This window comes from Cephus cinctus, unplaced genomic scaffold (genome assembly GCF_000341935.2).
Source record: "Cephus cinctus unplaced genomic scaffold, Ccin1 Ccin1_scaffold1184, whole genome shotgun sequence".
Lineage (NCBI taxonomy): Eukaryota > Metazoa > Arthropoda > Insecta > Hymenoptera > Cephidae > Cephus > Cephus cinctus.
Genome location: NW_014333664.1, coordinates 24,092 through 46,069, shown reverse-complemented (window position 1 = coordinate 46,069; position 21,978 = coordinate 24,092). Strand labels below are relative to the sequence as shown.

Here is a 21,978-nt window from a genome sequence, read left to right as displayed (position 1 = left end):
TAGCGGCAAGTTTAACTACATTGTATATAAAGTGGAATCACAGTTCCTTTGCAAATCGAATTTCCATGCCTTTAGATTCTGACTATTATTAACGGCTAAAGAGCGAATAGAGAATCATGTCGCAAGCAAGATTTAAATATATTACTCAATAAGTATTTTTTTGAAAAATAGATTTTATTTTTTTGCGGTTTTAATTACGTGTTCCATATGATACCACCAGGAATATTATTCATGGTATCGGTCCCTATGTTTTACATTCTACATTCACAGATGTAGATAGTTGTTTATTAAATTTCATGTTCCATGCTTTTATACCTTATTACAGCAATTTCAAAGCTTAGCCTGTGTCTTTCTTTGCTTGATTATATTCTGGGAAATTAAATCATTTATTTCAGTAGAGTCAAAATTATATTCCTTTAGAATTTCAACTGAATTTTCTCCAGGAATTAGATGAGGTCCACGCATAACACATGATGCTCCTGGAGAACGGGATAGGCGTGGAGCAGGTTTTGGTACTGCTGAATCTTGTTTTTGAAGTAGAAAGCTTTCATTGTGTTTGTTATGTGAATGATGAGGCGCTTCTTCTAATGATAATACAGGAATGACACAAGCATCTGTCCCATCAAAAATTGCACACCATTCTTCTTGAGTTTTTTCTTTAAACTTCTCAGCCAATTTAATACGATTTTCTTCAAACTTTTCAAATTGAGGAACTTCATTGTCAGAGAGTTCCAATTTCTCCAATAAAATATTATAAAATTGAGGCTCAATTGCACCTACAGACATATATTTTCCATCTTTTGTTTGATACGTATCATAAAAATGAGCACCAGTGTCCAATCTGAAAAGAAGATATTTACTTTTTCATGTTTATGCAAGAAATGTAAGCTATTGTCTTACAAGTTCTTTCCTCGTGGCTGGCCCCATAATCCAGGAATTTCTCGAGATCTGTAGAACCAACTACCCAAATATGCAGAACCTTCGACCATACTGGCATCTATTATTTGACCCATATTACTTTGATTACGTTCAAACAATGCTAGAATGATTCCTAGAGTACACATTAAACCACCACCTCCAAAATCAGCAGCAAGATTTATTGGAGGTGTAGGTTTTTCACCATGTCGACCAAATAACGATAATAATCCTAAGTGTTAAAAGTTTTAAGATTAACTAATATTATTGACATATTAAAAGAGACTTTATTATATTGTTTTTACCAGATAATGCTAAAAAATTTATGTCATGTCCAGCCATGGTTGAATATGGGCCATGTTGTCCAAATCCAGTTAATCTAGCGTAGATCAATCTTTTGTTTCGATTCATTAACTCTTTAGGGCCCAAGCTCAATTTTTCCATGACTCCTAAAATGATTTATCAATTTAATCAAGAATCTATACATATGCTATTTTGTTTATTAAATTTCATACCTTTTCTAAAAGGATCTATTAGTACATCATTCTGATCACATAATTTTCTCAGGACATCAGCTCCCTTTTTTGTTTTCAAATCTATAGAAATAGATTTTTTTCCATTCCCTAAGCAATCAAATGTTTGTATCGATGGCATAATCTAAAACATGCAGTCGAATAACTATTCTTGCATATTATCTGTACCAACGATATACAACGTTGTCACTGTCATCTATACATGATCCAAATATTCGTCTGGCTGAGTGAAGCTAAAAGTAATTGACAGTTTAAGTTTAGAAAAGAAATAGTAGAGAGAAAGGGTACAGCAATTGACAATTGACATATTTCGACATAGTCGTTCTGGTGCCAGCAAGCAAAAAGTACATGAAAAACTTTCGGTGTTTGGATGAAGGGAATAGTACTACCATTCTTAAAAAATCTAATATAATTCGATAAGAAACAATAAAACTAATTGTCGATTTCAATCGTTTTCTATCAATTCTATCTATTCAAAGTTCAAGTGATGATAGCGTTTTTATCTAATCCAATCTGAACCTATCAGATTGTTGCTTAACCGTAATGACACGATAGATATGTAATCTATATCTATAAGTATTTTCATATGACCAGTACACCGATCTATAATAATATAAAATTTACGTTCTATTATGGAATATAATGCTATATGTATGATCCGATATGACTCATAATTTTATATGTATTAATATGAAAATACATAATAGGAACTGAATTTGAACGCTCCCTTTACATTTTGTTTCTATGAAATGAAACAATTCTAATACCATTTTTTATTATAAAATACATTATTATATTTACGATATATTATTTATTCCATAAGTTTTTTGAAATTCCGCTTTTACTTCACACAGCGACATATTTGATGCGCATGCGTTTTGTGCTTGAAACGTATTTATTCACTTGACGATACAGACTAGGATAGGGAATGCCTAGTCTAAATATAGATGTGTGGATCTGTGCATGGTCTACCTTGTCTACACGAATTACAGATGCTCCAAAGTCAGCTAAAATCATTCCACAGAATGGTGCTGGTGCTAGACCAGCCATTTCAATAACTCTTATTCCCTTTAGTGGCATGTCAAACACTACCTGCAAGTTGAAAAGCAGCAACAGCAACTATTAACAAGAAACTGTTTTTATATCTTTCTAATCTGATTAATTAATAATAAAGCTTCTGCAAAAAGCTGGATATTGACAGAAAAAATGCAATCTTAATCTCCATAATAATCAGAGCATTCAATTTTCTTTATGTAATTTGTATATGGAGTTATTCACTACAAGCGCACCGCCTACAGGTCATTTTTGATTTTGAAATTAGATTGAGAACTCGATACACCATAAAATATTCAGATGTGTTTTGTGTTGTATAGGAATGGACTATGGTGTTTACTTATAGTTTTGATAGAATGTTTTTAAAAATGAAATACCCAAAAAAGTCACTTAAATCGAGAAATCTAGATTATCCACACTTTGTGTAACTACCATAAATAGATCTTAAAGAATATAATACATGACGTAAGCATAGGGATGTTTTGGTTACGGATATTCTGATCTTTAACCAAACAAAGTGAAAAAACTTACGTTATCAAGTCTCTTAGAGTCACTAGCTTTTCACGAAAAATTTGGTACCAACACTTCTGACAATCTAAATCAACTGAAATGTTTTTAACATTTTGATGAATATTATAGCAGGTAAAAAAGGCAAAGAATTACTCCTCTCCGCGAAAGGTACAAAAGTCGCAATATCCGGTGTTAATGTCACAGACCCACTTTACCCGACCGTACTCTGCTTCCACAGAGCCGCATGGATCGCACGGAAAAAGATTACTAGGAATCGTAGTACGGAAAAAATTTGGGATTTAAAATATTATCACTTGAGTGACTGGGCACAATCAAAGCCTTCTGATGAAAGCTGGGTCCTAGTGTTGCTCGATTTCTCAATTAATCTTTATAAAATGGGTAAAATATGGATAAACGTGGTACTGACAAGTTGTAGAAAGAAACATTTCTGTCGCAGATCCTTGCCTTGTACTTCGTACGCTATTTTCATAAAATTCTTATTCTAGGACCGAGAAGTATTATTAAGGCATACACCATATCACTCCGAGAAATATCTATTTTGTCAATAGGAAGATTTTTTTCCTACTACAAAATGTAGCTGTCAGTGAGCATTTTCTTCTCGCCAAAGAGATATCCTTTATTCCAGGGAGCGCTAGTCGTAATTCATAACGTCATACTATGTCGAGTACGCCAGTGATACTCGTTCAAAAAAAGTTACTTTTACAGAGATGTACGTCACTGAAATCTCATAAAAGAAAGGGTAATGGAAAGTTTCAGACATAGAATTAAAGAATTTTCATAAACTCTTTACATTTATATGCACTTAAAAAATTACATTCAGATACCACATGTATGATAAAAATTAAAATAGGTAAACAAAATTTAAATAAGAGTGAAATTAATTATTTTTCGCAGTTTTATTTTTACAAATCAGAAATAGAAAAGGGAATGTTGATATGGCTCTACATGAATATTAACTCAATGAGAACCTATATTAAATTGATGACAGTTTACAGATACATAACTAATAAAATAAAAGAGACAATAGACTTGAAATTTTTTAAATGTCTTGAGAATAAGTGCACATACAATTTGTGAACTTTTCAACCATTTCTTAAGGATTTGAAATACAGGTTGAACCTCTTGAACTTCCTCTTGTTTTATCTTTCTTGATTGAATAGTTACCAATATTTTGTTGAATAAATTTATAATCAGACCAGTGCCTTTGAAAGAATTAAAGAAGTTTATAAGACGTCATTTCTGTTATATCGCTTTCGTTGATTCTTGCTCACATGGTACTTTACATCACTATAAACTCATTTTGAAAAAACGCAAAACACAAGATATTATGTATATTATGGTCAATTAATTTCACCACTGTACAGCCGCTTACTTTTATCATAAATTAGAGTGAGTCAATGGCTGCTGTAAAAAATATCAATTTGTAATACATGTTAATGTGGGGGCATTTAAGGGTAAAAAAATATAGACGTCAATGCGATTTCAATAACGCATATTGTATTTTTCATTGTCGCTAGAAGGAATATCATATATTGTTAATTCGTTATCCATCGCGTTCATAGAACATAAAAATAGACCTCAGTACGAATTTAGCGATATCCCCCCCAAAAAATATGAATATTAGAGATTCGGTTTGGAAATAAATTGAGATAAAAAATAATAACGAAATCTCATTGTGCATCTCACAGGAAGCACGACCTTTCTGCACAGTGTACACGCATTTATATTAACATTGACTTGGCAGCAAAACTATTCGATATACTCCCTATCCGAATAATCATTCGAAATTGTCGACAATTTCAAGATCTCGAGAGAGGTGTTCCTACTATTTCAACGCTTAACGTGTACGTCAGGAATCACCATTATAACATTAAAGACACGTCGAGAAACACAATAGAACAGGCATTGTTCAGGATTAATAATAGATATCTTATGCACAGATCTTTTAAATTCCAAGTTAAACTAAATTCTCGAAAAAAAAAATAGTAATATTTCTGTAACGTACATTGACGCTCTTAAAATTTTGTTGTCGATTTTAAATATTCGACATTAATCGATATTCGATAATTATTTCTGGAATCATTTTACGCTTTTTTTTTTTAAAAACGGGACAATTTGTACGGGATTCGCACTTATAGAAGGATAGCTATATTGCCCATTTACTTTCTGGCTGTCCCCTGCCCTTCTTATCGCCAGTAACTATACGAATACAAATTTTAATTCTTGATCCTTTCGCCCTTAACCACTTTTTTAAAATTTAATTAAAAGCTCAGCAGGGTCAAGCGAACAAATTAATTAGCGAGAGAGACGGTCTTGGGTGTAAACAAGCGTTTCGATACTCTGTCTGGATATCGTTTACCGCCCGTTTGGTAATAAGCGAGATCGCGTCTTACTATATAACAATTAATGACAATTATTTTAATAACTAATAATAATAATTATTATAATATATCGACAGATATACGCAGGCTAATCTAATAAAGTGTTTCTACGTGCGGTAACGATCGCATCGAGGTTCTTCCTCCGTTTGTTAAATTTGTTTAAATAATCGCCATATAGAGAAACCAAAAAAAAACTCTTTTAAAACGAGGGAAAGCAGTATGCCCACGAGGATTGTTGTGTCGATCTCTCTTCTTCCAGCTAGAATTTTTAAATCCGTGTTTTGTCGGAAAGAATAGTTGAACTTAGGACACAATAATAATATACAATATATTGGCATCTTAATATACCATACGTCGCCCGAGATTAACTAACATTTTTGCCTACGTCGTTTTAGCTGTTGCACTGGCGACGTTCTTCATTTGATTTTTCTTTGACCGACGGTTATGTATATTTATATCGACAGTTCGTAAAATATCTAAAGCAAAACTCTGCGGTTGTCTAAGACGCAATGCCACGGGTTTAAGCTATACAAAATAATGTAACAAAATTAAAATTTCAATTATTCTATCAGTCACTTGCACAATTTAAATTAGGGCTAGAATCCGCACGGTGACACTACTGCAAACATGCTTGAACTTTTTCAATCCATTCTTGAGCTGTTGTTGCATCGCTCGCGCAGAAATTATACGTCCGCCTATTCGTGCGAAGCTGTGAACAAATTAAATTAGGAACATATTAGATTAAAGACACTTTCACAGCTTTGTCAGACTAACCGTACTAATCGGAAATCTCCTAATTGGTCAACATTTTTCGATTTAAAAGTTAGGGCCAATTAGGGGTTCGAATTCGTAAGACAGACTTGCTCGTAGAAGGCTTGCTAAAGCTGTTCTACAATGAAATGTCGGTAGAAGTCTTTTGTAAGTTGTTTCTATAAGTCAAATGAAATAAGAAAAAAGGATAGAAAATAATCCTGATTCGCTTGCAGAAACAATTTACGATTCATTATAGAATAGTTTTAGAAGACATAATAACGTTCCATTTGATATTATTTTGAGTTTGTATCTCGTAAAACTTACATCGAAAAATGACTTGTCGTCCGTCTTCTTTGGCGGACCAGGCGTTGGTGCAGCTGGTGTTACAGAAACGACTTCAGCCAAATCTGATACGAATTTAAGAATAATGAAATCATTCAGCGTTTCTATAGGTAAAATAATTAAATCAATGCGTTATATATTTACCTATGTAACCCTTGCAATGAGAATCCTCCATGGCATCGTAGTATCTTAATTGATGTTTTATAGAATCGAGAACGAACCATCGTTGTTTCCAGCCCTTGAGTAGGGCGCCACGTTTATATAGATAACCTTCGTGCGTTCTATTTTCTGCTACGTTGCTGGAGAATTGTTCATAGTACTGTTGTGAGGATGTTTGCATTGTAGCGACACCTGAGAAAGTAATTAGAGATCCATATGATTTATGGTTGGACCATGATATAAGTTTCATTTAAAGTGACTATGTTACATTAATTTACGGCTAAATAGTCTACGAAGTATAAAACTCATATCACGACCTAATTACATAAACCGGATTTCATTAGAATTGATGATATGTAAAAACATACTAGAGTTAACGCTCCCATTATCGCCTCCACTTCTTGTCAGCGTGTGAGATTGCAAGTTGTCGGCCACTGCCTTGTACTTTGTACAGTTTTTGGGCACAGCATCAGCACATTTATCGTGGCACACGTGGCCGCAATCGACGCAACGTAAACCAGCCTTTACAGGACCCCATAAAACACCGGAACAAGCGTCGCAGTGCGTTGGAGTAGCTGAATCCAATCTTTCGAATCTGTTGTCAGATTAATAATATAATATAAATATTAATATTAATGAAAATGTAAATTATTTATGGTATTACCTGTGCGGATGTGCGTAAACAGAACCCTCATTTCCGGAAGTGTTTCCACCGGCTAATTTACCCCTTAAAAGTAATTCCAAGGTCGAACGTTTATGGATCAATCGACCGTGATGCCTTACTAATGCCGTGCTGAATGAAGCGTGCCGCTAGTAAATAATGTAACTTATGAGGAACGATTTGTCCATTTACAATGTTTTAAGATTTGTGAAACAGAACTTACAGCAAGAGAATCTGTGTTAGGTAACTCCAATTTATCCCATAATACTTTCCACTTCTGGGGAAGATGACCCAATTCCGTTTCTAATTTATGGATTTCTTCCAGAAGATGCGAAAATTGATCTGGTATCATCGAACTCAGCCCATCGTATCTTTAAAACAATTACTATGCAATTGATGTTTTTTAAAATTCTTTTAGATAAAAAAACCAATGGACTCTTTATTTACCCTTGTGTCACCACTTTGCGATTGCTTTTCACAATTCCGTCAGCAGCCTCAGCTTCCTCTTCCTGTTGCGAATCCTGTTGTAACACTTCAAGGTCATAAGCTGGTCCATGTGCCAATTCTTCCTCAAGATAATACTGCCATATATCTAGACTTGGTAAATGCGACACCGGACGAAGTACTGGATGTTCAGTAGTTGGTGTGTACATGAAGTTAAAAAATAGTGGCGACCTGGCATGTTGCTTTTCGATGTAGTCGAAGATACTTTGGCCAAGATTGGAACCAGTATTGGTGCCTGCAAGTCTTCCACCAGGATAAACTGTCTCGTCATCGCTTCCCGTGTCCACACCCTTATGGTGGCTTGTCAACGATCCTCTTTTGTCCTCGACAGCAGTAATCCCACATTCTACCCTATCGAATTCGCAATCAAGAAGAAATGTGCGAAAGCGACAGGACACAGAGTGATAAGCAAGGAATTTCAGATAAAAGTCATTGAACTCAAACGCCAATGGAAACTGCCTCAGAATTTGATGAACAATATCCAGGAACTGGAGGAAGGTTGGCGTGAAGTTTGTTGTTTGTGAGTTTACTGCAAGATTACTTCTATGGCCAAATCTGTGCCCAAAACCTAGCCATTCCTTCTCAATAAGAGTTCGAAAACCCTCGATGGTTCTGTAGTGAGGATCAAGGCATATTTGGGCCACTGAACAGACTGTAGCTGTCGTATCCCAACCATCTTCCAGGCAAACTGCTACAGAAGATCCTTGAACGTCCATCAGATCTATTACTGCTCCGGATAATTGCATCAAGCTCTGCAGTTGTTGCAACCATTCCGAGTTCTCAATGAGCCTACAATTTGAAACACAGAAATCAAAAACCATTCTAATATAGATGATAACTAAGTTTTGTACTTCCGAAGAAGCACAACCAATTATATTAAAGTCTATTTTACTTGTAAAAGCTTTGTTCAGGTTCTGGATTCGGCGAACTCGGTACACAGGCTCTCATCAATTTTTTAAATGCCGCTTTAGTGTGTCTAACATCGTAGTACTCCACTGGAATGAAGTCAGACTTTGGTGCAGACTCGGCTTTACCTGCCTTTAAATAAAACAAATATATATATATTCCATAATTTAAAAAGTAAAAAAATGTCTTTTCGTTGGTTTCAAAATGACAATTCTTACCTTCATATGAGCCTTCTCACCAAGAATATACAGTGCGGCGCGTTGAATAGTGTGAACGCACTCGGTGCCACTGTCAGAATCCGCTGAGTGTCTGACAGTGCCTCGTTGATTGACAGTTGTTAAAGAAGCCTGAGAATTATGCCTTTTGTCTTTGAGAGAGCCCCATCGTGCAAAATTTTTTGGTCCTTTACCACCTGACGACCTTTTAGACAATCACACATTAAACATCTTTTCGGAACCACATATGTATATATATATATATATATATATAGTTCGTACATAGTTTCTATAATACATACCCTAGAGTACCAATAGCTTTATTGAATGGATTTCGGCGCGACTGTTCTGGAGTAGCATTACGATCTTCAGCAGCAAGTAATAGAGAATCTATACTGAGAGAACTGTCTGACATTCCCCAGGCAGAGCCTTGACGTAATACAGAAAGAGGAGTAGCGTTCACCATAGCCGTCATGTATTTTTCCTGCTCCAGTGATGACGTACTCTCAGAGGATGTAGCTGTAAATAAAATAAAAATGTATTTTCGTGTTATATATAGATTTTGCAGTAGAATTTTTAAATTATACCCTTAAGATTTCCTGCAGAAGATGGATGTGCTTTCAGCATCCCCATGACGCCTTTACCATGGTAACCAGCTCCTCGTATGAGCAAAGCTTTTGTTCTTGGATGTCTCCACGTGACCACTGGTATTCTACTGTGTCTGTACAGCCTACAGAATCTGCGAATACTCTCATCTGATACCGAGGTAGGAACTATTAAGAGGGCTGGGTAACTCCTGCACATCATGTACGCGCAATTTACTGACGTCAAACGGAACGGCTCGTTTCTTCGATTATTGTGTGGACCATTCGGACAAAGGCCGATTCTATACCAATCCCTAACGTAACTTCTCTCTGAGAGTCGTTCCAATGTCTTCGCATCTGTTGGAGGTTGTGCCACGATACCAGGAATCTCGAATTCGTCGACTGCAAGGAAAACAGCATTTCAATGTTAAATAGATTAATTGTATTCGAATTTCAATAATCAATTAGGAAATATTCTCATGATACTTACTGCTAAGATCGTCATCGTGGCTCAGGTCGTTGTTGTCGGTTACTGGAAGACTCATTCTTCCAGGTGATGTCATGTATTTATTACTGCCCATAATATTCATATTTGGCAGAACGTATTTCTGCCTTTTAGACGATTGTTTAGGTTTGAAACCCGCTTTTCTGGCCGTTTTTAATAAAGTTTTTTTAGCAAAACCCCTTTAAAAATTCACAGATACACAAAGGGTAACTACTTTCAATATAATAATTTAATTTAAAAAAGAGACTTACTTAAGGGTGGCATTCTTTTCCTTTCCCTTATGATGAGCTGTCGGTGTCACCACCACTTGACCGTTAAAAGCAAAATGATGAAAGATATGTGGAGGATAACGTTCTTTGTGGACGAGTTTCCTCAAGGTTTCAATATTTTCTGGCGTAACTTCCTCATCAAAAGCTAATTTTATCAACTGAAAAGTACATGATCGCAACTGCAATCCTTCCTGAAGACATTGATCTAGATGTGCCAAATGTTGAACGGCTACGCGCTTTTCTTTTGTTAAAGAAGTCACTGGGAAGGCTCGAACGACTAGTTGTTCGCAAGCTATGAAAAGTAAATGGATTATAATATTCAAATAACAACTCCTTCCATATTGAATTTAAATATAGAAAACACACCGAACGGATCACAAGGTATCCCTTTAAAAACTATTCTGTAGTTTGTAAGAAAAATGGCACCCTCAGCCGGCAACAGTGGCGGAGTTTTTGGAAGACCAGCAGAACTCTCCTCTCGTCCATCCGGTAAAAGATACACCCTTAAACCATCCATTATCACCTCTTCACCGGGTAGCATATTCGGGGTCAGTATCTTAGGCTGTCCAACACAAACAAATATATGTTACTTTTGTTAATATTAGTTTCACATGCACTAAGTATCATTTTATCTGTTATTTACCTTTTGTATTGGTGGTAATCGTTTACTTTCTCTATGAACAGCTTCCAGCGTCTCAATGTGCATGTGAACCACACCAGGAACCATTTGATGAAGACATCTAACGTGTTCGGCGCTAACGCCACCCTCGGTACAGACTCTATCGACAAACCGCGATACCATACGTATCACGGCTGTTCCTGTTTCACCAGGATCAGTTTCCTCGAATCCAGATTCAGCATCTCCACTGTCACTGGCGACACTATTCGTAGAATTTCACATAATTCATCCGACAATTTCTTCCAAATGAAAGTCCCAAGATGGTACATACCTATTGGTGATACTGTTGCTCGCTCTTTCATCATAGTAAACGTTATCGGGTCGATGTGTCTTGGCACCGATGTCCAGCGGGACTAGCAAATAAACCATCCTGTTCGCATAGTGAATCGCTTGACTGTACATGGTACTCTCCTCACTAGTAATGAGCTCACATTGCTTCTCAGAATCAATGGAGGACCAAATTCTCATTTGCTCGGCAGCAATTTCCAGGGCAGATGGTTCTTGAGTTCGATACACCGAGCACCGATCTCTGAATGGAAATTCCTTGTTCTCTCGAGGACTTACAGGACTCAGGATACCCTCATTAGACAGTCTTGGTGGTGAATTTTCACCAGGTAAGTAAAGACGTTTCACGTCCTTCTGAACGTCCAGGTAGAACGCATCTTCCCAAAACTGCTGGTTCTGCCATACTGCATGTTCTTGAATACATGTATAGGCGAATTGTATTACACCTGTGCAGAGTTTCCTGCAGAATGCCGTTGCCAATGGCAACAATGCCGCGGCTACACCATGTTCGTCCATCGAGGAATCATCTTGTAAAGCACAGTTCATCAATCTGACCACGAGGTCAAATTGCTGATGTTCCAGCATCGCTTTGTTTCCCACAACATGTTGTGATAATTCCATACAAAGTGCCAATCGGGCTGCTTTACTCTTCAAGGCACGAAGAACTGCTGGGAATGTCTTACGCGCATCGGATATTTTATTTTCAAATATGCAGTTTATGCAATTGCGTAGCACTTCCAATCTACGTGCTGAATTGCTAACCAGATGTCGCGTATCATGCACTATTGAAATATGGGGTCCAATGGGTACTATTCGTGGCTGAATGGGCCGTAGAGATGATAACCTTACTTTAAGATTATTCTTGGCAAGACCTTCATCTATTATTGCTTGTACTTGTTCAGGATTTATACGTGGAAGCAATGGTTGGTGTATCCTGGCAAAGGCTCCTTCTGGAGGTTTCAGGATTTTCTGCACGTACGGTTGAGGATTCGGATTCTCATTGGTGTACAGTTGTTGTGCAAGTTCTTGAATATGATTCAGAATCAATCCTGAAAGATTTTATATTTAATGTACAATGTTGAGGTTTCTATAAAAAGCTTCTAAAGTGAATCTTGGGATGTCTTACTGTGATCTTGTGCCTCCTGCTTCAGCTGATCGCTGAGATTACTGTACAGCTCATCCCAGACATCACATGGTCGCCATGGGGGACCACGTTCAGTGATAAAGGATGTGAAGAACATACAATCCAGAACTCTGATGGTGAAATCACAATCTATCAATCCTCGTTCGCCCAGAAATGCGGCCTGAAATGAATAGGAAGCAAATGCACTTACGATTAGACACCATTAAGCACTTTTCTAATAACAAAATTAATTAGAAAATGGAATTTGCACCTTGTGAAAAGTGATGACAGGTTTAGGATGTATGCGTATTAAGGTCAGGCAGCTTCTATATCCTTGAAGAAGCTGGGCAAACGTTCTCATAAACACCGCTCGAAGTTCTTTGTCCAGCATAGGAGGATGTGGCGCCCTGGTAGCCAGCGGTGGAAATGCATAATCTGCGCAACTCAACTCAGGTTGTAAAACTAGAGACAGGGCATCCTGCGTCTGAGAAAGTAATGGTTCTGGTAGTAACGAAAGTGAAACTCCATCGGGAACCATTATTGAACCACCATCCAGGTCGACCACTATTACGTCCATCTATAGAAAAGTAGAAGTTACGTTACGCTATATACATACTTCTTAGGAAAAGACTTTGTGGATAAAGTTGTGTATCTAATAATTTTTACCAGCTCAGCAACTTCATGCTTAAGGGAACTGTGCACTCCCATTATAAATGGTGTTGGCGTGCTCAGTACTTCGACTAGAGCTGCTGGTAAAAGTGGAATGTATACATGAGTGTATCTGAAGGGATACATTAGCGCAGTAAGTGCTCGACATCCTTCTGTCAAACGGGAATAACTAGCCGAATGGAAGAGAATCTTGTGTTCCGTCATGACAGCACAAAATAAAACCAGAACATTGCGAATACCTAGAGAGCGAAACAAAATTATGAATTGCTGTATAGGAATATTTTTTCAAATGCTTTTTGCTTTATTATTTTTCTTACTCACTTAGCTGTTGAAATAGCAGATTGACACTAGTGTGTGTAATAGGAAGCGAAGGACTGATCGGTGGTTGTAAAGCTTGTCTATCGCCAGCGCCAATGCTAAAGCGCACTTGGGGACCACCTGCTGGTGGCACCTGTATGCATCCTAAGATATTCCCCACCAAGGTTTCTAAAGGAATGCCAAGATTTTCTACATACACGGTGTAAATGATTCCCAGACAGTTCTGAAATAGAGAGGAAAGTTATAATGTTCAATAGTTTCTTTCTAGTCTCTTAAAATGATTTATAAAATGTGTAAGTACCCGAAAAGTTTCTATGTAATCCAGTCTGGAGACCAGCACCAGACACTTCGGTGCATACATGATACTGTGATGAGCAATGGTAGGAATGGCTCTGACCAAAGTACGGCTGTCTCCATCGACAGGTTCCTCTTCCTCATCTACAGGCTTACTAGGAGTGATAGAAACTGTTTCATTAAAGCACATGCATGCGCAATAATGTCGATTTGCATCTATATCTGTTAATATGGATACAAAGAACCTGGGTTCTTGTCTTTCTGTGGAAAGAGCCCATCCTTGTGGTTGACAAAACTAAAACAATGATAGTGTTACATAAGAGCATTCCAGCGAACAGGTTAATAGTAAAATCTGTTGAAAGATTCTCACCCATTCTATCCCTTCAATAAATGGTGTATCGGACCAGTCCTTCTCAGGAAATCTTTGTAGAATAATCCCATTACTTATGCCACCTCCTGAAACGTAATCCAGCTCATGGCAGATGGACCAAAATGAACTCCATGAGGCATGCCGTGACTAGAATAGCTTCTTCTACTTACTTTCCTTCTCGTGATCATAGCCGACCACTACAAAGTAGTCGGCCAGCCGAGACATCTCCGTGTATTCGTTGGACTGTGTGGGAGTAGTGGCATTCAACATCCCACAAAGAGTTTGGCGCTGTTGATTTCATGGACTGCGTTCCGATGAGCGACGTTGAAGCCGCCTTTGGCGATGATTGTCAGACTAGACGTGTGTCAAGTGAGCTCAGTTGGACAAATGACGGAATAACCACCGTATCATCATGAATTCAAGAGTCTGACAATGCATGACTTAAAGACAATCAACAGGAAGGTCCGGTTTTCTTTCGTGCGAAGTGGCAACAAGCTACTGGAGTAATAATAAATTTAAAGTCCTTTTGACGGTAGGATGAGCGGCCTCGAATTGATGTCAAATGGGTCACACGAGCCGGAGTTACCACGGGACAGTGCTGCAACGATTTGTCGCGATGAAACAGGAATTCTATATGGCATAATATGCTCGGCGTGCTGGGATCATTTTATAAACCACAAAATATGATGCCACACCCCGAAGCTTCAATCCATAACCTTCCAAACTAAAGCGCCACATTGGGAATCGGTCGAACGCCAAAAAAGTCACGAACGATAGAAATCTTAACCCAAGAAGATGGTGCCACTTTAGGATTCTGTTCTGACTTCTACTGTCGTCCTCTGGTGGCTGATCTCTATTCTATTCAACATGAACAAAAAATTGTATGACCGATAAATTTGTATGACCAAAATTGTAAAAATTGTATGACCAAAAAATTGTGTAATCCGATTCTATCCTCGTCTTAAGTGTCCTTTTTAATACTACAAGGACCTATTTTATATATCCGTATATTATTATTTCATTTATGACTCAACAAACTTATCTTGCAGCTATGTCAGAATGAACAGCAGCCCTTCTCACAGCACATTTGATGCATTCCTATATTCTTGAATCTTATTTTTGCTAGAGCTTTTTTAGTAGTAAAGATCAAAAGGTAAAAGGACGTGGCAATAATGGAAATCAGACAAAATTCTGGTTAGTAATTATACAGGAATTTATATTTTTAATTTACATATTAGAAAGTTCGTTAAACTCTAGTTATCTGAAACGTCGCAACAGGATGTAATAATAACCGATGTTTTTTTTTTTTAAATATACAAAGCTTTCGACGACGCGTTTAACCACTTGAAATAAATAATTTCATAATTTTCGTTTTCCTCGTGTGGCAAATCGAAAGAATAGTCAACGACGTAATACTACCAACTACATTTCTCTTAAGCTAATCATAAATTTAGTATTTTTTGGTTAATGTCCGGGTCTAGATTCCAAGGATGTGGGTGGATGGTTTTGGGTACACAAAGTGAATGGTACTTGAATAGTACGTGGGAACAGGGATGGGATTAGCAAGATAGGAGAGATACAGAAAGAGAGTATGTATCCCAATAAATCTCTCATCAGGATTTCTAAAACGGTTATAGATCTTGCCATTGCGTTGACATAAGGTTGCTCGAAGACTCTATTGCCCTTGCTATGGCCTCGTGCAGTCCATGTCCCAACCAGAGTTGATTCAATCTCGTGTATTTCTCTTTGCATAGCGTTAGTGGATTTCCTCGTCGTAAACCCTGATCGGTTTCTCCATACTCATCGAGATACGGTGCGCACATGAACGCACCCCTATTAGGGCTGCGTAGAAATAGGATCTCACATTCCCTGACGCGCAAGAACACTCCAACGCCCGTACCGCATTTGCTGGCATGATAGGTGCATGCACCCACCATCGTTTTGTTCAGTTCCGTCTGGCAACAGTAACTTTGTGAGCAAAGCATCTGTCCACATACCAGACACATTGTGGGGCTACGGGAATCCTCACGATCACTGTACGGGCATGTGAATAGCGAAACGGAATTTATTAATTCACTATAGTCATCCGGCAGATCTACTAGCTTGTTGACAGATAAAGGTTCTTTCACTATTGATATCGTACTGCAATCAGCCAGGTACGATTGGACGGTTGGATGATTCCTCCACAGAGTAGCGAGATTTTTGGACACCTCCAGATCCAATAATTCATTGCAGGATATTGGCAGACCCAAATATTTACATATATTCTCAAAGGTTCCTTTACCTTGTATGGTAAGTTCTGTGGAGGCTGGTACGTCTGTTACGTAGTGAAAGTACAAGGTGCAACATCGCAGGAACGGGAGGCAGGAGTTCTTGACTTGTCTCCAGACTTGGGGTATTGTTTGATTACCGATATTCACACCGAGAGTCTTCGTCAAGGAGAGTAAAGAATTACAGGTTGCGATTTCTTCTGGATCCGGATCATCCACATCCATTTGATCATTTTTCTTGAAATCTGTTGTCAAAAGAATCTTCACGATAAGTGACAGAAATACAAGCTTCAGTGCATGGGATTCCTGGATGCCACCCGTTATAACTGGCGAAGGTGTATTGGGTTTTGTGTTGAAGAGACTTGGTAGAGATATAGTGAGTGGTACTAAAACACCGAATGGATCCCATTCTAGAACACTGGGACCATCAAATGGATTTTCCAAGAGCATTCTTAGAAGGTCTAACGCGTGACCTCCTATGGTACTGACATTTGGCCAGGACGGTGAATTGCTGTTATTCGGCCACGTTGAACCTAAAATAGTTGCAATTCTAATGAGTCCCTCCAGATTATCTCTGTGCCTAGAAGGTAGAGATCCCAATAGTGGCTTGGTTACATCTCGTAATGTAAACTCTATTGCATGAATCGTATACGCTGTGGACTTCCATGCGAGCAAAGGTACCCTTGAATCTCCTTCATGTGGCTCCACCCCCAAACCTTTCGTGTAAGTGGCCTGAGCAAAGAGATGTATCATAGAAACGAGGTTATCCGACAGCCATGGACCGGTTTGTTCATATAAAGATATGAATGCATTTCCTTTGTCGCCGAGTTCCTGAGAGATCCTCTTCACTGGACACGCGAATGTTTGTCTTGATGTCGAATTTTCTTCTTCCATAGAGTCGGCAGATTTTACATCTGAATAGTATCGACATGTTGAGTCATGATTATTTTCAATTTGCCCCGGCGCTGTGAAATATCCTTTGTTTTTACAGTCTAGGGTTAAATTCAATGCCTTTATCCAGGTCGTAAAGTCCATGTCTTTCTGGGGATGAATCGTTGGCTGTAAGGTCGATGGTGATGGCAAAAGCGGTAACACTGTATTGCTAAGACACTCACAGAGTGGGCAGAGATACTCATGTTTCTCTACATCGAAACTAGCAGGTTGTCTTAGACGATAAGGTCTTCTGTTTTCCTTGGCAAGAACATTGTCGAAGTACTTTTGCCAGCACTGAGCGTGCATCACATGGCCACAGGTACTGGTATGCGGCGATGCGCCCAATTTTGCAGATAAATAAAGAGGATTCGGTTCGTCGGTATTACTTCTGTCCTGGCACAACACTGTAGATTGCTGTACAAAAGCTGCAAGTACCATAGCAGCACCTGCTGCAGTGACAGCCTGATCTTCCTGACAGAGAATGCACGTGTATGTTTTTTCTTCGATTGATCTGTTTGTTTGCCTTAAACCGACAGCAATAGCAGCTTCCTGAGTTGATTCGGTTAAGTCCATTATCGAGCCACGGTCGCTCTTGTTCACGTCAACTGCAGCCTCCTCAAAGAGTTTTGCATTCGTCTTCATGAAGTGCTTTTGCATAGCAGTCATTTGCGCCATGATTTTAGCACGTTTCTGAGCAGCCATCTTCGTTCTCCATTCCTTGCTTGTATTTGTTGAACTTGCATCATTACTAGAACGTTCCACTAACGGAGCTGCAGGCAAAGACACGGATTCCATCACTGCAGAGCCAGCAACACTTTTATATTTCTCTAACACCCAGGTGAGAAGATCCTTGTGGGCTTCTACTCGTGGGCTATTCCAAAGATCTTCTAATTGATTGTAGATCTTCCATTTGGAAGCCTTCTTCGTAAAAGCGAGGAAGGGATAGTGTCCTGATTCTTCTTCTTGCAGAGCATAGCCTATCAAGTGAAGTATCTTATGCACTTGAGGCTCGGAGAAGCTTCTGGCTCTGAGATTAAGTGCGCGTTCTAGTACCGTTTGCATTATATGAAGCATGACATCACACTGAAGTAAATTCGTTACCATTTTAAAAGCTTCCGTTAATTTAGGCAGTTTCGGTGGTGGACAGCATTCCAGTTCACCGGCTGCTTTTCTGCGCTTGCGTTGAGCTTCTTCAGATTTACTTAATTCTTCTTTTGTGTAATGGTAGAAGAATACGTTGTATTCAGAGTAAAGATGTGGTTTGAGTTCATAAACACCTTTCCCTAATGATATCTCAGGAGGTTTCTTAAACTCTGCTACGTCATCGATTACTCTCTCAATTCCAGTCTCATAGTGTATGTCATCCGGAAGAGCCTTGTTCAATTCCGAGTGTGGAAGTGGTTTAATACAGAGTTGCTGAATGATTTCCTTTCTGATACGATCATCAGTGTCGACTTGACCAACTCCTGGAACGTATCGCTCACCTATGATGGTGATGAGTAAACCTAGGAATTCCTCCACAAGATTGATCGTCTGTCTAGTATTATCCTCCTCCAAACTTTTGAGCGTTGTAGTCTCAAAATCTGAATTTGACCAATTGATCAAATTGAATTTATTCAGGATGTGTATTAAGAATTCATTACTGTCTATCAATGAGGCTCCAACCTGCAGGAGTACTATGTCGCGGTCCAACATTTCGGAGCGGCATCTAACATTGTGATAAAAATATAGCTGATTAAGTAAGGAGTATCCATTTCGTCGCCACATACCAGCATGCACTTGAGAAATCATCGCTTGAGTCCTCAGAATGGGTTCAATTATCTGCTCAGGTGTTGGCTTGGAAGAAATCATGAACTCTGCGCTTCCGAAATTAAGATCGTATTTTTCAAGATGTAAGAAAAGTCCTGCAAGGAGCCTAGAAAATGGTAAATGAATGGATACTGGCGAGGAAGTCACGTCATACTGTATGCAGTGGGCACTGTGACCTGCCAGTTGCCTGAGTTGAGTTCGACCAGGATCGTTATCAGGAAGCCCCTGGAGTCCCTTCAATACAAATCTGAATGTTTTTATAAAAACTATTCTGTCGGAGCCGCACCATTCAAGAGCTAAACTAATCACCGGTGATAGCTTAATATGCAAATTGAATGCTGATTCCCATTCTGGTTCATATTCCATATGTTGGCTGACCTGTCGTAATGCAGCATCCATTCCTTGCATACTGCTAAGTAATGTAAGAAGCAACGTGAACCCTTGGAGAAAAGCACGTCTCAATTCGATAGTCCAAACTTCTGGTTTAGCGCTTAGCAAATACCGCAGATCGTACAGTATATACTGTGCTCTTTTAAAAGTAGTGTTTGGTGTATTTCTTTCAAACTCAAGGATCCTTGCAGAATTTCGTCTTGGAGAACTTTCTGAAAGTAGTGTATTCAGCAATATAAAAAGTGCATCATTATGTGCGATAAGATGATGCGCCAGGGTGGGTACAGTAAATAACTGAACAGAAAGACAAACGATGGAAAACGAATGATCATGATCATCTCTTATAAAATCCTTCATCACAGATCCGTAATTGTATGTGAATACGGTAGCCAGTGCTTTTTTGCTTTCATATTCCATGAGCATTCCTGAGATGAAGAGTCTGTGCCAGGCCGTTCTGGCGGATTTCCACAGTTGGGAATCTCTCATGAGAATTCCCTCAACAATTGATACCTCAGGGAGTTTTCTATTCAAGGCTACGTGGCTGAAAAGCACTCTGAACCCTTTACACTGACTTATGAACTGCTGCAACCAATCTAAAAGTTTCATGGCGAAGATTTGATGTGCCACTACATGAGCGTGAACCACCAAAACTTTCAAAGGTCTGTTGCCTTGTCGCGAAGTGAATCTCTCTATTTCTGACTTCAGCTCATTACAGTGCTGAAATCCTGAACATTTCACTACTGCTCTACCTTCACGATCAATGTTCGTCACAAATTCTATTGCGTCTCTCTGAGTGCACTTGATGACACGCATTAGTGTGTTTATTACTTGCTCAAAAGTATGTGTCTCGTCATTGAAGAGAACCGTACAATACATGTCTGTTGTTGATAAAAGCCAGGAAGGATCCTCATCTGTGTCTTTGAGACAGAGGTCCGACGGTAATCCTGGTGTATGTTCCAATGATAATAGTTCATAACAATATTTGAGCACAGCTTCAAAAGTAGCCACAGCGCGTTCTGAAATATCGTCCGGTAATTTATTTCCAGATGATTCTGTAGTTTGAGTGCCTATTAGGTGCATGTTACAGAAGGGCTCTTTCTTCCAAGCTTCTGTATCACCACAATCACAGCATCCACCACCATTAGATGTTCCCATTTTGTATTTATGATTTCTATGACCAGATTGCTTGAAGCAATCCACGCATAAAACGCAGGTTGGGTCCATGCCACATTCTCTGCAGCTATATGTCGGCTCGCCCATTTTAAATACTCTGCCACAAATTGATGGTGGGTGATCCATTTGACTGAGCTGTTTGAGTACCTCCTGGGGATCCCCATTACATATGAATTCCTCTAGAGTGTTAAAGAGAAGTTGTCTTGCATTTTCTTCAGCAAAGCTCCAATGAAGACAACTACTATTTGGTTCAAGACAATATATCTTAGGTACCCAAATTCTCCAATGCTCTTTAAAGTGTGTACAAGATAGGATGCCTTTACTCAACTTATCCATCCACACATTGACACATGGTTTATTTGATCTTGGAAACATCGGTAAAAGTGGTGCAAGTCCTATGTCATTGTCCTCAGTCGAACTTTGCAGTAATTCTTCGTGACTCATTTTGGGATGATTTAAAACTCTATGGCAAGGCAGATGCTCAAACTGTAATGATAAAAACAAATTAAATAGTTTTTGTTATGTGACACAGAGAGAAATCTAAAGAAAGTTATCTGACATTGTGTATATTAATTATAAAAATGTACTATTATAAGCACTCCTTGTTACATTTGGAAAGACCAGTCTGAAAGCGAAAACAGTCGCGATTGCGAAAAATTGTTCATGCAAGACACTGTATAAATGATTTAAAGGCTTAGAGAAAGTGCTTTAAAAAAGCGAAAAATAGAAAGAAATGACAAGCAAACCTTATTAATTCCCGGAAATGTTGCCAAAATAAGGAACACGTAAACACAATAATTATTTAGCTATTTACTAGCAAAAATCGAAGCAATGTCGGGAATAAAATAAGTCGCAATAACAATGGTACTTTTAAAAGGGAAGAAGAAGGCGAGTGACCTTTTTTTTGATGAGATGCGTATTTCAACAAAAAACCTAAGGATGACAATTGAAAAGATGGTGGCCTCCACGACGATGAATTTAATAACGTCTCCTCAGCTTTCCACTAAACTGTACTATTTTTAACCACTTTTGAGGGTGATACTTACGGGTATGACGACCAGGCCAAGGTTATTAAAGGTATCGAAGAGTTCTTTGTTTCGCGAAACTACCAGAATTACTCCTGTTGGTGCTTTATTGTTGACGCACACACATGTTAATACGATATATTACAAGGCTCACACGTCCCCGTAAACAATGCGCATTTTGCGAATTATGAGCTGACGCTCTTTGACATTTCAGTACGAAGGAATAAGTAGGAAATATGTTAACGTACAGCTGCTTGAACACTGCACAAAATGGCCTGAACCAAGATGAAACCATGTTTATAGGGATAATAGATGTGCAAGCTATCGCT

General features: G+C 38.5%; 3 protein-coding genes across 14 annotated transcripts; all 3 read right to left on the bottom strand.

Annotated features, from left to right (window-relative positions):
* Positions 1-153: 153 nt before the first annotated feature.
* Positions 154-3,644, bottom strand: LOC107272524 (alpha-methylacyl-CoA racemase). 9 transcript variants are annotated; one of them, XM_025089817.1, is made up of 7 exons: positions 3,033-3,639; positions 2,250-2,540; positions 1,617-1,681; positions 1,431-1,538; positions 1,221-1,364; positions 901-1,147; positions 154-841 (listed from the first exon to the last, which is right to left on the bottom strand). In XM_025089817.1, exons 3-7 carry the CDS (start codon positions 1,642-1,644, stop codon positions 331-333), a joined length of 1,038 nt encoding a protein of 345 aa, XP_024945585.1. In that variant the 5' UTR covers positions 1,645-1,681; positions 2,250-2,540; positions 3,033-3,639; the 3' UTR covers positions 154-330. The 9 variants fall into 9 exon arrangements, with proteins under 9 accessions (XP_024945585.1, XP_024945586.1, XP_024945580.1 ...); XM_025089818.1 differs by having other exon boundaries at positions 2,421-2,540; positions 3,033-3,638; XM_025089812.1 differs by lacking the exon at positions 1,617-1,681 and having other exon boundaries at positions 1,431-1,572; positions 2,421-2,567; positions 3,033-3,644.
* Positions 3,645-4,507: 863 nt separating this feature from the next.
* Positions 4,508-14,587, bottom strand: LOC107272501 (myotubularin-related protein 13). Of its 2 annotated transcripts, none has more exons than XM_015749707.2 (23): positions 14,220-14,587; positions 14,050-14,135; positions 13,687-13,974; positions 13,389-13,608; positions 13,065-13,306; positions 12,670-12,975; positions 12,402-12,579; positions 11,262-12,324; positions 10,955-11,192; positions 10,678-10,873; positions 10,294-10,603; positions 10,028-10,221; positions 9,541-9,939; positions 9,256-9,472; positions 8,957-9,158; positions 8,725-8,870; positions 7,776-8,621; positions 7,552-7,699; positions 7,332-7,477; positions 7,036-7,262; positions 6,653-6,859; positions 6,491-6,573; positions 4,508-6,122 (listed from the first exon to the last, which is right to left on the bottom strand). In XM_015749707.2, exons 1-23 carry the CDS (start codon positions 14,317-14,319, stop codon positions 6,030-6,032), a joined length of 6,135 nt encoding a protein of 2,044 aa, XP_015605193.1. In that variant the 5' UTR covers positions 14,320-14,587; the 3' UTR covers positions 4,508-6,029. The 2 variants fall into 2 exon arrangements, with proteins under 2 accessions (XP_015605193.1, XP_015605194.1); XM_015749708.2 differs by having other exon boundaries at positions 10,955-11,183.
* A 657-nt stretch (positions 14,588-15,244) lies between these two features.
* Positions 15,245-21,951, bottom strand: LOC107272503 (E3 ubiquitin-protein ligase UBR2). 3 transcript variants are annotated; one of them, XM_025089804.1, is made up of 3 exons: positions 21,671-21,951; positions 19,440-21,110; positions 15,245-19,295 (listed from the first exon to the last, which is right to left on the bottom strand). In XM_025089804.1, the coding sequence occupies exons 2-3, from the start codon at positions 21,066-21,068 to the stop codon at positions 15,681-15,683; spliced, it is 5,244 nt and encodes a 1,747-aa protein (XP_024945572.1). In that variant the 5' UTR covers positions 21,069-21,110; positions 21,671-21,951; the 3' UTR covers positions 15,245-15,680. The 3 variants fall into 3 exon arrangements, with proteins under 3 accessions (XP_024945572.1, XP_015605195.1, XP_015605196.1); XM_015749709.2 differs by having other exon boundaries at positions 15,245-21,110; XM_015749710.2 differs by lacking the exon at positions 21,671-21,951 and adding an exon at positions 21,522-21,664 and having other exon boundaries at positions 15,245-21,110.
* Positions 21,952-21,978: the final 27 nt, after the last annotated feature.

Coding starts and splice junctions, on each gene's coding strand:
- LOC107272524 (XM_025089812.1), bottom strand. CDS start 2,528: ATGCCACTAAAGGGAATAAGAGTTATTGAAATGGCTGGTCTAGCACCA. Junction 1,365..1,430: donor AATAGATCCTTTTAGAAAAG/GTATGAAATTTA, acceptor AAATCATTTTAG/GAGTCATGGAAAAATTGAGC. Junction 1,148..1,220: donor AAATTTTTTAGCATTATCTG/GTAAAAACAATA, acceptor TTTAACACTTAG/GATTATTATCGTTATTTGGT.
- LOC107272501 (XM_015749707.2), bottom strand. CDS start 14,319: ATGTTGAATGCCACTACTCCCACACAGTCCAACGAATACACGGAGATG. Junction 12,976..13,064: donor AGCATGAAGTTGCTGAGCTG/GTAAAAATTATT, acceptor ACTTTTCTATAG/ATGGACGTAATAGTGGTCGA. Junction 10,604..10,677: donor GATACCTTGTGATCCGTTCG/GTGTGTTTTCTA, acceptor TACTTTTCATAG/CTTGCGAACAACTAGTCGTT.
- LOC107272503 (XM_015749709.2), bottom strand. CDS start 21,068: ATGAGTCACGAAGAATTACTGCAAAGTTCGACTGAGGACAATGACATA.